The 13,214-nt window shown below is 35.3% G+C and overlaps 1 protein-coding gene across 2 annotated transcripts in view; it reads left to right on the top strand.

The window, feature by feature from the left end:
• Window positions 1-13,214, top strand: part of LOC139137582 (uncharacterized) — a gene marked incomplete at its 3' end in the record, with an annotated part of 51,024 nt that overhangs the window by 24,174 nt on the left and 13,636 nt on the right. Inside the window, 1 exon segment of one of the 2 annotated variants that reach the window (XM_070705763.1) lies at window positions 4,883-5,024. Within the exon segment in view, the coding sequence (XP_070561864.1) occupies window positions 5,010-5,024 (15 nt within the window). 2 annotated transcript variants of the gene reach the window in all.

Raw genomic sequence — 13,214 nt, 5'->3', positions numbered from 1 at the left:
TGTAATTTGTTGAGATAACGGTAATCGAGGCGGTTGGTAGATTAGGTTACGTCTCAAATGCATCTAGAAGTGTAAGGTAGGTGACGCATGGTGACCCATACATGTCAAGGTCTAAACCCTTCCCCCCGTGTCGCTCCAGACGTTAACAATGATTATAGCAAAGCCATAATCACCCATTACTGTTCTGAGTACCAGGGTGTTGACCTTTGCCCTAGATCTAGAGTTTAGATCCTTGTATACCAGTGTATACAACTTGACAAGGTTATAGTTATGGTTCCCAAATTGACCACTGGGGAAAGTTATACAAGGTCGACTTGTTTTGTCTGATCATAATAATCCTGGTAAGTCGTAAAAAGCATAATTTCAGGCAAAATGCATTGAAGGAACGGTTGCTGCTTGCAATTATGTACTCAAACTCATTTCAAAGCACTTTGTGTATAGTGGAAGGGGCCAGCAATATTAAACTTAAAGGCTGTATAATACTAAAACATTGGTGCAATGTGTCTTTCAACAGTTTAGGCAGTATCCCAGAATGCACCAGTGCACTGTGGTTTAGATAGCATAAAGGCATGATTCAATGAACATTTAAAACACTAAAAGTTTGTCCACTTAAAATAACTTTACCAGTGTCCTAGAATAAATATTTTACTGTTAGAGGTAAACTCTAAAGTAGGAATTTGTCCGGTACACACATTCCGATAATTGTTTCTAAGAAGGTCAAGCTTCTTTGTTTTAATCATGTACATTTGTAGAAGTCAGGTTAGGTCATCTTTGTTTACTATTCAATGGGCTGAATTAAGATTCACTTAATGCCTAATTGCTTTTACAGTTTGTGTTGAAAGCACGTATGCAAATACAGAGTCACCTAAATAGGTGTTCTAAATGACTGTTTGGAAGTATGGTAGTGTACTCAGGTCAGATTCAGAATTGAACTAGTGAGAATCAAGACGAACATAACTGAGTTAACTTGTTAAGGCAACTTTTACATTTAATTTTTATCATATAAAGTGTCAGACAATGAACCTGTATATCATTTTCATGTTTAGGAGATAAGGTAAGCTTGTGGCAATTACATTGATAAGGGACATAGCATTTCCTTTATGAAAATGTCTGCATTCAGTGTTTTTCACTTAAATTCCCAGTATACACTCTTAATTAATCCTCTTTTATTTGAAATTGTTTTACTTCAGCTGAAAAATTATAATATAGCCAGTGATTGTGTTATAGGACTGAGCAAAGTTGATTACCAACTTTATACTTCTAAGATACCTCATAAGTTTTGATTGCTAAAAGCAACACATGCTTTGGACACTTCAGAATATGGATAAGTTAGGCCTTGTAATTGTTAAATTTAAATGTTCAAAACAAAAGCTTAATTGAGTGTATGGGTAATTGGTTTCCTCTGTAGGTTTTACTAATTACAAGCTAGTTAGCAGCTTTGAGGGAGGTAATAGGTCAGCTACATGTAATTCTCGTCATGATCCCAAGAAATTGTGTTCAGGTATGTTGATGAAGTTGTCATGCTGGGTTCAACTCATGCCCCTGAGGCACTGTCTTGTTGACTTCAAAATACAACAAAGGTTTAAAAGCAAAGGCATGTTCCATCATCATCTCCAATGGCATGCAGCAACTGCCATTACAAATGGTGCCAGCCTCCTACAACATCCTTGCCTGACTGGTGGATTGTGTCCGCTAACAAAGGAAAACATAAGCAGCTTTCAACTGTTTTCACAAGGGAAACAAACTTGAGTGCTTTACAGTTGAAATAAGGCAAATGTATTCATCAAGAGAAAACCCTCCCTGAAATTGTGTGTGCTACTGTAGACAGTGAGGAAAGACTACTAGGGTCTGTGTAAGGTATAGCAGTATAGAACACATTCTGAATTGCCAATATGTAAGACTGTCAGTGTGATTGCAGAATCAGGAGACATAGGTAAGTACGTACTTTAGGGTGGAACCTGTTTTTTTAAAGTTTTTTCTTTTCCCCTAACGCAATTGTTTTGTTACACCAGATGGAATCCCGGGTAAGATTTAGCATTTTCCTTGACTTTTGACTGTCATATGATGTAAGAAATGGAGTCTTTCATTCTGTTGGTGAGATTAACTGTAAGATTGTACAAAGTTGATACATCATTTAGTGTCTCTGTTGGATGCCCAATAAATCTGTATTTATTTGCTTCATTGGTTGTACTGAGGATATGATGTGATCAATAGTAGTGAATGTTAACTTTGTGTATTCATGTCAGTACGATATGCCTTTCTGGCTCTGAATATTGTTTTTCTTTGTGTGATTTGATGAGGGATGTCACTTTTTAGTATGCAACACAGAATAGAAAAATATTAACCTCATGATTCTTTGTGTCACTGTAATAGCAATCAATGTCACTGTGTGTTTGGCTGTCAAATGTTCAAAGGACTTCTCAAACTGCGTACATTTTCAACAATATCTAGATATGAAATTTGAACATTGCAAGGATAAAGTTATTTTGTATCATCAGAACCACTTTTTGTGACTAAAATGAAAAGAAAATATCATAGTCTTTTGGTTCTTCTTTGTAAGTTTTCTTCACTTTCATTGTACCAACACAAATGCCATGACTGATCAATTATTAAATAAATTCCTACTGTCTTTTAGGCAGAGATGAGTACATCTTTAGGATTTCTGACATGTACCGTCCCTTGTATTCCAGAAAGTACTTTGAAAGTGTCGGTGTTCTGCATAATTTGTCACCTAAGTGCATGAAGGTTGCAACTGACATTTTTGTAAAAATTGACTTCTTCTGAAAATGCTCTGAAATTACTAACATTGACTTAAATTCAAAAAAGTAAGATCTTTGTTAATTGAACAAGTTTTGCATTCAGATTGTGGGTTCAGGTATTTTAACATTAATTTTTTCAAGTGCACTTGTTAAATTCTGAAATTTGCAACAACCTTACTGCATTGACACTTCGACTTAAAAGTAAGCAGTAACTTGTAGCAAAGTTAATGTTATTATTTAAGATGATCACTATAATAAAATTTCTTACTTCTATTAAAAACAATAAAGCCCCCACTCAATTATCAGATTTATCTAAGATAAATATAATTTACTTGATGAAATATTCAATGGAAAACAAAAGAATGACAGACTGTTAATAGGCTGTTGACACATTCGCTAATGTGAGAACCTGGGATTCACTATTCCATTGAAAGGCAAGGGTCAGCCATCAGATTGTCTTGCCAGAAAATTTACATTCTAGATTACAATTTCAGTGAAAACTTACAAAACTCTATGACACCTCAGATAATCCTCTTACAGACTAGAACAAACTTGATCCCCGGGATCAAGTCCTTTGCCTTTAAGTAAAAGTCAACTGTGTGACGTTTTTATTTAAAAATGTTGGTTCAGCACAATGAATTATGCTAATATATGATAATTTGTGTTTGTTTGGAAAACATGGATTTAATCACTGTACAGGTTGATATTGCGAGTCACCATAGGGCAGCAATTGGTCCTGTCAAATGGGTCAACAGTTAGATTAAAATCACACAAAGGAAAGATCCTTTGCGTGGCACAATTAATTGCCAATTTGATCTTCTGTGAAAGGGGCTTTACTCTAGGGGTTGACGTACTTCCCCAGGGGGGGAGTGTGTTCTCAGTGTGTGGTGTAAAAGCTTACAGTTTGTCAACATCTTTCTAGCCTGTAGGGGCAACAGTAAGAATTGCAATTGAAAGAGTGATGTAAATTTTGTGAAATTTATTTTTAGCTACGAGTTTGAAAAGAAATTCAAGAAAGCCATAGGTTATCAGATTTAATTTGATTGTACGATCCAAAGAAATAAATTTTATTCCAGTTTAGTAGAGCGAAGCTAATATCATAACAGGATTTCCGTTCACTTACAATGTCTTTATAGATAGCTACTTTTATAGTTTAACCGTGGAATGGTCGTGCCTCTCTTTCTTTCAGAAGATTAGTTTTAAAGTTTTAGTGTGAGTGGCACGACCATTGTTCTGAAGTTTTGTTTTTCTCGTTTCACAATGGTGGGATTGTGTATCTTCACATGTAAATTAGTACTGTGCTGAGTATTCAGTTGGTCCATAGTTTCAACCATGACTGTTGGGTTGGAAGGTAAGTGCAATATGGCTTTCAAAGCCTCATGCCTCTGACGTGTAGTTCTATCAGAAAGCTGTTTGGCATCTCCCTCCAGTGCACAGTGTGGTCAAGATCTGACTGATTGACTCTGAGTTTTAGCAACAGTTTTGTTAGTGAAGGATTTTCTGTTCCTCCTACAGGGTGAGGAACTGTTTGAATGCAGCATTCATTAATGCCCAATTATCACAAGTCTGGTGAAAGGTATTATAGCGTTTTTTTTTATCTTCCAGTCTCTTGGGTTGAGGTTTTAATTTAGGTCTTTATAAGTACATGTACCAATTTTGCCAGTACCTCAGAATCATAGAGGTACCCCAAGAGTTATTACCTCCATGCTTGAATTGCCTGATATAAAATCGTTACCATACAGTTTTATGTATACATCCATGAATCAGGATGTATTTCCATGCAATCATTCTGATAGCAAATTTTGATTGGTCCTCTTTACTTGTGCAGGGATTTTGAAAGCTGAAACTTTATGCAGGACATGTTGACAGGTTTTGCATCAATATTGTGGTTTGAGTTCCAGTGCATACCCCTTTAATAAGCACATCCACATATGTTTTGATCACACAATCCTGGCAAATGTACAAGCACTAGCTAGCTCACTTAAAACAAAGCATTTAGTGACTTCACTAATTAATAACTTAATTCTCCTAGTTTGGTATGTGTGTTCTTGTTTTGTTACTTGCATTGTCTTGTGTGATGTGGACAGTCATTGCGATAGTGTATTTGGACAGAAGCTATTGTACCGTGTTGGATCTTTTGTTGTGGATGGTATTTTGCCTTACAGCACCATCCAGCTGTACCGGTATGTATGTTAAACAGACGAGTTAAAGCATTCCAGGCATGTGTAGATTCAAGCTACTGTAGCTTACATGTACCTCAAACAGGTGAGAGCAAATATAGTGGTTTTGAATCACAGTTACCCTCAACGTTAATCAGTTGGATTGAAGTGAATTTCAATAGCCCAGTGAGTGCAAGAGGTGCGTATATCTCCTATGCTTTAACACAAGGATCCGCCAATCTTGCAATGGTCAACCAATGATTTGTGCCAGTGGGTTAGCTCAATGTCTGAGACAATTACCTGTCATTTGCCAAGTGCTGGAGACACAAAATAATGGTTCTTAGCATCTTCAAGTCCTTAAAGCAGTCAATATAGTGAACAGTATACATCTGCAGTACACAGTGTTCATAGGCAAGCTGAAGTCGTACAGCCAGGGACAATCTTTCCCGTTGTTTAAGTTTCATACCACAACTATACAACTTGTACCAGTTGTACTTGTAGCATATGCACATACTCCATAAACTTGAGTTTTTTTATATTTTAACGAGCATGGTTGGTACATTCTTTGGACATGAGCTCAACCAGCAGATAGAAACAAAAACTTTACCGTTCATCATAACAAACTTGTTAATACGTAAACAAGCAAGTGACTGAGTGAATAAGAATGTTGCTGGATTCACAGAATGAAATATAAATCATGTGTTGCTAAGTTCTTGGAAGTAGCTAGGAATATTCGAACTTGGTCTCAAGGTGCAGGAAGTTGTCACTTCAGACCTTTAAATATTGACAGTTTTGTAGCATTTGTTAAGTTTTGCCGTGCAGTTTTCTGATATCTCAGATCTCAAGTGTGACATATTGAAAGGGGGTAGTAGTAGTAGTAAGTCTTTCACAGTGTATACAGTATGTCTGAAGGGTATGGTGAAAGGCAGAATTTACCATCATTTACTTCAGCAAAAATTGAAAGAATAGTACTGTATTACCAGCAATATAACACTTTCCTTTAATAATAAAGTTATTTTTGTGATGAAACTTTTAAAAGTTATTCTGTCAACAATCAACCTATGATGTATTGTACAGATACAAAACATGAAAACAATGTAGGTGCAGAGAGAGATTAAAACAGTGTAACAGTTGTGAGACTTGCCCTGTACACGTGATCATGGTCAATTACCAGAGTTCAAGTTCAATACTGAAGCATCCTTTCATCCTTTCAAAAATGGTGAAAATACAAATTCACATAATCATGATAAGAAAGCTGTTTTGTGTTTTTAAAATAATGCGGTTCTATTTCAATTTCTACTCTGTACAACATTTTTATGATGATAAAAAAATATTTATCATGTTTGATCCACCATCATGTGACAATGAGTGATGACCAGGAATGCTGTTGTCCCATGTACTAACTACCGGAAATTGACTTTCTTCATTGTGTCTGTGATCGCATGTTTGAAGAGTAATTACTTTCTTCGATTCAGCAACCATGCGAAATGTTTGCCTTTGTTTATGTCAATTTACTGTACTTGTTAATGTTTTTTGAGAAAAAAAAAAAACGATATCCGATATGCATGGTTACTGCGAAATCTTAATGCAACTATTCTGAATTCTTCGTAAGTGTCGTAATTTATGTCGGAGCACGCATCCATTCACAGTGGATGAATACCTGGTATTTTAGCAGTTTTCATGCTTGGTGCGTTAATTTGAGCTCAACAACTGATAAATAGCCACTAATCCTTGTTCTAGTCAAAGTATGCACTTACAGTGGCAGTCAGACTTCGTAATTTTAGTAACAACCTTAGGACAAAACAGCCTGTAAGTATTTAAGTGCTCAAAAATATACAATGCATCATGATATGTTTATCTCTCAGTACCTTTCTATTTTACAAAGAAATCACATGATTCTGACATAACAACAGTGTGCCTTCAATGTATGGCATTGAGCTTTTGAACAACGTAGAAATTTCCTGGAGTCAACTCTATACAATAAGTGTAATATTGTCAAATTTACTTGGGTTAAAGAGAACTCTGTTGCATGTCAATTCTGCTGAAAGAGCACTCATTAAAAACCAAGTATGGCAGAGAAAAGTGAAACTTTCAAAACAAATATTCCATTACTGAATCTGCACTGATCCTCACTCAATAGTTCGATGATTAGTGATTCAAGTCTTGTAACTTTTAGAAACTTGAGAATATGTCTTTCCATGGTTCAGGTATCTGCAGCCATTATGGAGGCACACTCTCATTAGTTTTCATTCTGCACCTTTCTTTTGGGCATGAAAAAGTCACATGACCAACTGAGAATAGTGGAGAAAAGTGTCCTAAACAAACAATCCATTAGTTGCACTGCAGCCTTTACACTCTAGTTACATTATAATGATCCATATGTCTTGTTTGGAAACCTGAGAATGCATCTCTCTCCACAGTTCAGATGTTGGCCAGTTTTTACAGAAGTTTAGCACCACAATCCCTCCACATGCAGTGTAGAGACTGTTTTCCCATCCATTGTAATGGATACTTAACATGTAGATTTAAATCTTCAATCCATAGAAACTGCAGGTTTATTGAGGGAATGACCAAAGTCTTTCAAATTTTTTTCTGTGTCCTTTGCAAATGACATCTGGGACTGTACTGGTCTAGTGTGAGTTAATTTTAAGATATTAAAATAGAATGTTCAATACTTCAAAAGAGCGACCTGTATGGTTTCTGTTCATGTTTAAGCATCAAAATTTGATGTTGTAGGACAAGCTTTTTTGTGTCAGTAAATTGTTTTTTGTCATTTTATTCTAAAGAAAAATGAAGGCGGGTCTTGTCATAGAAGACAAAGAAATTATCAAAATGTGTTGGTGAAAAAAGTTGTATAAGAAATTATATTTCACAGACAAATGTATCCTATGAATACTTGAATTCGGATTTTCCAAAGAGATGCAAGAGTTTTCTCTGACGTTGTAGAAATATTTCAGCCATTTTCACTGCCAGATGAATTTGCACATACCTGCCTGTATTGAAGCTTCACTTGAAGATTACAGTTTGCGTAAACATTATTTGTTACGGTTTCTGAAGAAAGTGACTCAGAACTGACCCGTTCTTACTTGGGAATATTTGCTCAGTAAAATTGACAACAAGCAGAATGTACACTCTATTCCATGTACCTACAAATATGCACTTAACAGTGTGTGCGTGTAAAACAAGCCGTGACAAGTTCAACTTGAAGGAAATTGACTCTCAATCGCCAAATTCTTCGTCAGCAAGGTCGTTGATGGTGACCTTCTCAAGGAATTTGTTTTCAAGAAAAACCCGAATCTTATCACTGTGGTGCAAAGTTTCTCAATATTATAACATTTGTTCAGTCAAGGTCTCCAAGCAGTCAGACCTATAGGTGTCAAATTCATTTAGAGTCAGACTATTAAACTTCATTGTGATTTATGAAGACGTTATTTGATCACCATGCAACTTATGATCTGACTTGAAGTATGTCCAATTCCTAGGCAGCATAGCGTCCATGTGCATGCATCTGCCAGAGATAGTATTCCCGTGTGTGCAGCTAACTCATACAGCTGTGATATGAAAGAAGTATTGGGGTGACTGCTGGAAAATTATCACATTTATGTGGCTGTCATTAAAACTTCTTGTTCCCAAATTTAAAATTTCAACCTTAATCTGCACCACAATTTTGAATGTCCCTACCATTGAAATCTTCAATTTTAATTATTTCTTTTGCCTCATGCTATCACAAAGTTCAGAGAGAGAACATTATGTATGCTGCACTTTTTCCATTTTGTTTGTGAAGTTTGTGAAGTTTCCGTGATGATCAGTGAATCAACAAACTGGTCACCCATAGCACTGTACATGCATCAGTGGTTGCTTGAATTTGTGATCAACAGTTTTACTGTGTGTTTTACATAGAGGTTAACGTACCCAGCAGAACAACAAGGACAGTCAGATGGAAATTATGACTTTTCATAGAGGAGATGAAACTGTGTTTGAAAGAAAGTAATATTGTAAATCATTAATAATTCAGTCCCATTTGTGAGGAATGATCTCTAGTAAAACATTTACCCAAAATTAATAGATCCATCACTGGTGAGTGATCATAGTCAAATGTTTACTGATCAACATCATTTTGTGGCCCTGAGTGAAGTGGTTTCAATACCCAGGTCATCAAATTCATTTAAATTATGATTAATTAGCCTTGAAATTCCACAGAGAGGATCTCCTCACATGTTGTGTTTTTATTATTCATTCATAGTCATATACAGCAGGGCAGGCATAAACATGCCGTCTGTCTTCACAGATATGTGAGAGAATTTATGGGAAAAACAATTTGCATGCGTTGCCACTTTAAAAGGATGTACAGCTTGCAATAACACTTCTCAGGAAAATATTTCCCTGAATAATCAGAAAAAAATATATATATCCAGAAAGGCCTTGATGATTTTATTCAAAATAACATCCCTGATTATTTGATTTTTGAACTGTTTTTCTGAAGCAAGCACTCTCCCTAGTTTTTGAACATTTTTGTGCATTTTCATGATTTACTTTGTAAGGAATGTAATTTCATTAGTCTTCCATAATTTCCGTTCGGTTTTTATCCTGACAATGAGTTGTCTCAATTTTTGAACAAATCTACAAAGTCTGTCAAGTAAACCCTTATGGCTGTCACATGATCAGTATAGGTTTTTGAAAATTTGTGAAAAACTTAAGAAAATACACCAGATTCATTTTTAAGTTTCCATCAAGTCCATTTTAATTTTCAGATATAAATAATATGTATTTGCTCACTTCCCTATCAAGCTGAATACCAAATAAAGAAATGAGACGTTTTAGGTTACTCATAAAGTTCTACAGTATGATAATATTCAACAGGTCAAACCAGACATATTTGATAATATACCAGTATTATTACTGTCCTCATTATCAATGCTAAATCACTTAAAAATTGTCTTGAACTGTAGTATATGTGAAGGATGTCTCTAAGGCTGAACTTTGTCAGAGAAAGAATGTCAATTTTTACCACTTGAGAAATCATTTTGTAGACACATGCAGGCGACATAATGAGTGTTTGAATAAAAAATTCTGTTGACCAAGCAATTGCTGCATTCACAACCTTACTTTGGTTGCAGCATTTTAGTGGAGGGAGATCTCAGATTTTCTTGTTTGGTCAAAAACAACTCTTAAATATTTTGAATTTTCACACAGAGTGAAGAAGACAATTCTGCTATTAACTAGTACTTTGTCATTATATATGGTGGGCTGGTCTGCATGAAATGTGTTATGGAGATGTTAGGCTGTGTACAAGGTCATGTATCTCTTCAAAGGTTGGCAAGCTGTTTGTTTGCAGAAAAAAAGTTTGCAAAGCTCTATGAGCCAGGGCACACTGTCAATCCTTCCACCCCTAAATTCTAATGGAACAGTCCAACTAAGTTATCAGAGAAGTTTCAACGGTAGTTGAGAGCAAATGAAAAGTGTGAAGGAGTGTTGATATGCAAGAGTTTGGTATTAAATGGTATCTTCATTGGACTCTGGGAGTGGATTCTCGCATTTAGTGTGTTAAGACCTGACTGACAGTCTCAGGAAAAAACATGTGTGAAAAAGGTCAATTTCTCATCCTCACATACACTAGCTGCGCCAACCAATTTTATCACTTTAACTTTAAATATTTAAATATAACAAACAAAAGTGACGATGCTCGGAGAGTGTGTGTTATGGAGAAAAGCATGTTCGTTGGATCATAAAATTACTCACTTTACATTTTAATACTGAACATTGGCATATCAAACTGTATGTTAGCATTATCACTGCATTGAAAAGTCCAGGCCTGTGGTTTTGATGTCAGCAGTTGAACTTTTTGAGCTCAAAATGGCACTAAAAAGGGTATTACTTTGTAAAGAACTAGGGATGAGAAATAACCCAACAATGTTTTAGCCATACTCACAACTTTAAACTGTAAAACATGCACAGTGAAAAATTAATCTCAATTCAAGACTATGTTACCAAAGTGTCATATGATATAGCTTTAGGTATTAATCATGTAAACTTTAATCTTAGGGCAGCTCAATTTGCTTTTGGCTACATGTATGTTGTGAGTAACTGAAAATTCTTTAAGATGTGATAAATTGTTCATGTGCATATCTGGGCTTTCAAAACTTATTTGCAAATAACAAGTGTGGGGTACTCAACTTGCAGGAAGTAATACATCATCTTTAAAACGTGTTTGAACTGATAAGGCAATAATGAAACTAGCATTCTTTCACTCTGAAATGGTGGCCATTGTACAGGTTAACTTAGTGACGCAAGCAAACACATCCTTGGCTTACAGCCAAATACAATTGTTTTACATTTTTGTGAGATTCTTGAAAATTAAAAGATGATAATGTCAAATAATAATTTTAAACATCACATGATGTCATATTTATGCTCAATATATATATATAAATTGTCATCTAGTTTAATACTTTGTGTTGATTATCATACCCTCCTCACCTTAAGAAAAAGTTTACAGTCCCCACGAAATTCAGGTGTAAACCACACATCACTTCCTGTGCATTGTTTATATATATTCTAATTTAATCGAATACATTCATTTCAGTAGTTTCTAATTAACTGTATGTTGTTTTGATTGGCCTTATCAATGGTATGTTCATAGAAATATGCAAATGAGCTATGGAAGATTGAAATCTGATTGGTCCCCCCTCAGCCGTGACCAATTACTATCTATAAAGTTTGACACTATTCAGGTGAATTTGCAGTTTATAGTTGACACTCTACTCCACCAGGCCGTCCTATTGAGTGGACATTCAGATATATATAGAAGATAAGTATTTTTATGGAGGCAGCTGTATCTTAAAATTTGCTGGTTGGGACTGAACAGTATAAACACTCCTTTATGGCCAGTCTATTTTGTGCGTGATCATTCTGCGAAAGACAGACAAGTTTGATAGGGTTTAGGCCTAGCTGTGTTGAAAGGTGAGTACAGTATCTTTTGTGTGCTTGTTTGCTTCCTGGAATATTTCCATGTAACAATGCTCTCAGCGATATCGCTGGTAGAGTCAATGTGTAAACATGATTAACTTAAATGTGTATTTGGAATTTGATAGGTATCCTAACTGCAGCGGTGCGGCATGCACACTAAGTCAGTTGTTTTCAGCAAGTGTGATATTAATGTATGATTTTTGTCAATTAAAATCTCCTCAGATAGGAATTATACCTTTGCACTTCCTAGAGTGATGTTGAAATTGGAAAATACCAAAGTCGCATATCACTTGTAGATATATGCCAAATTATATTCATTTTAGGAATTTTTTAAATTCTGATCTTTTGCCAACACAATACATGAATCATAAAAAAACATATGAGAAGACAAGCTGACATATGTTTGTGGTTTTGACGTTGTTTAAGTCAGTTACTGGCTTTTGTGTGTGGCAGTTGTAGTCTGGTAACTTTACCTTCAATTGTCATCAAGCTCAGTAACCACTACAAGCCAGCTTTCTGGGCTGATAACAGCAAGCTAATTGCTGAAATTATTCATGCATGCTGCGGTCAGTTGTAAACCTCCCCTTGCAGTTATTCCACATGGCCTTGCTATTTCACGAGGGATTTACAAATTTTACACACCCATGATGGGAATGTTTGAGAGTTATTTGAAACCATTTGTGAAAAATAGTTGAACATGTGAAATGACTAAGACCCTAACAAGTTATCCAGGTTTGCATATTGGTCAGATCCAAGTTACAACAGCATGATAAAATTTCTCTGAATATGAATATATGATTGTGTGACAAATCCTCTTTAAATTCGAAGAATTGAAATGAACAATTAAAATTTAAGTTTCACACTTTGAATCAAATTGTCATCTTGAAGACAAACCAGACACAGAGTAAAAGATTCTACTCTTCCTGTAAGTTTCTCCCAACAATTTGACTCGAAATTCTTGTTTGTTTCATGGAAATGTTGATGGAATTCTCCATTTCATTTTATTGGAATAAAGTAAGGACTTCCCATTGATGTGTACATGTACTGTTATCATGTACTGTTATTTTGAATTAATCATTTTAACATGTTCTGAACTGTCTAATAGATGCTGTAAGCTTACTGTTAAACATTTGCTATTTTTATGATAGGCCTATTAACTGATATGTACCTTTGGTTTCCCCTACTATACATGCATGTTTGAAACCAAGCAGAGCCAGACTTATGTGATTATAAATTTCCATGGCTCATATATTTGGTGGCATCTACTAGAATAAATTTCAATGACAGAATATTAAAAAAAATAACACCAGTGAAGATATATAGTATATAT

Source organism: Ptychodera flava, chromosome 7 (assembly GCF_041260155.1).
Source record: "Ptychodera flava strain L36383 chromosome 7, AS_Pfla_20210202, whole genome shotgun sequence".
NCBI classification, from domain to species: Eukaryota; Metazoa; Hemichordata; class Enteropneusta; family Ptychoderidae; genus Ptychodera; species Ptychodera flava.
The sequence above is the reverse complement of the archived record's forward strand: the minus strand, read 5'-3'. Positions and strand labels throughout refer to the sequence as shown.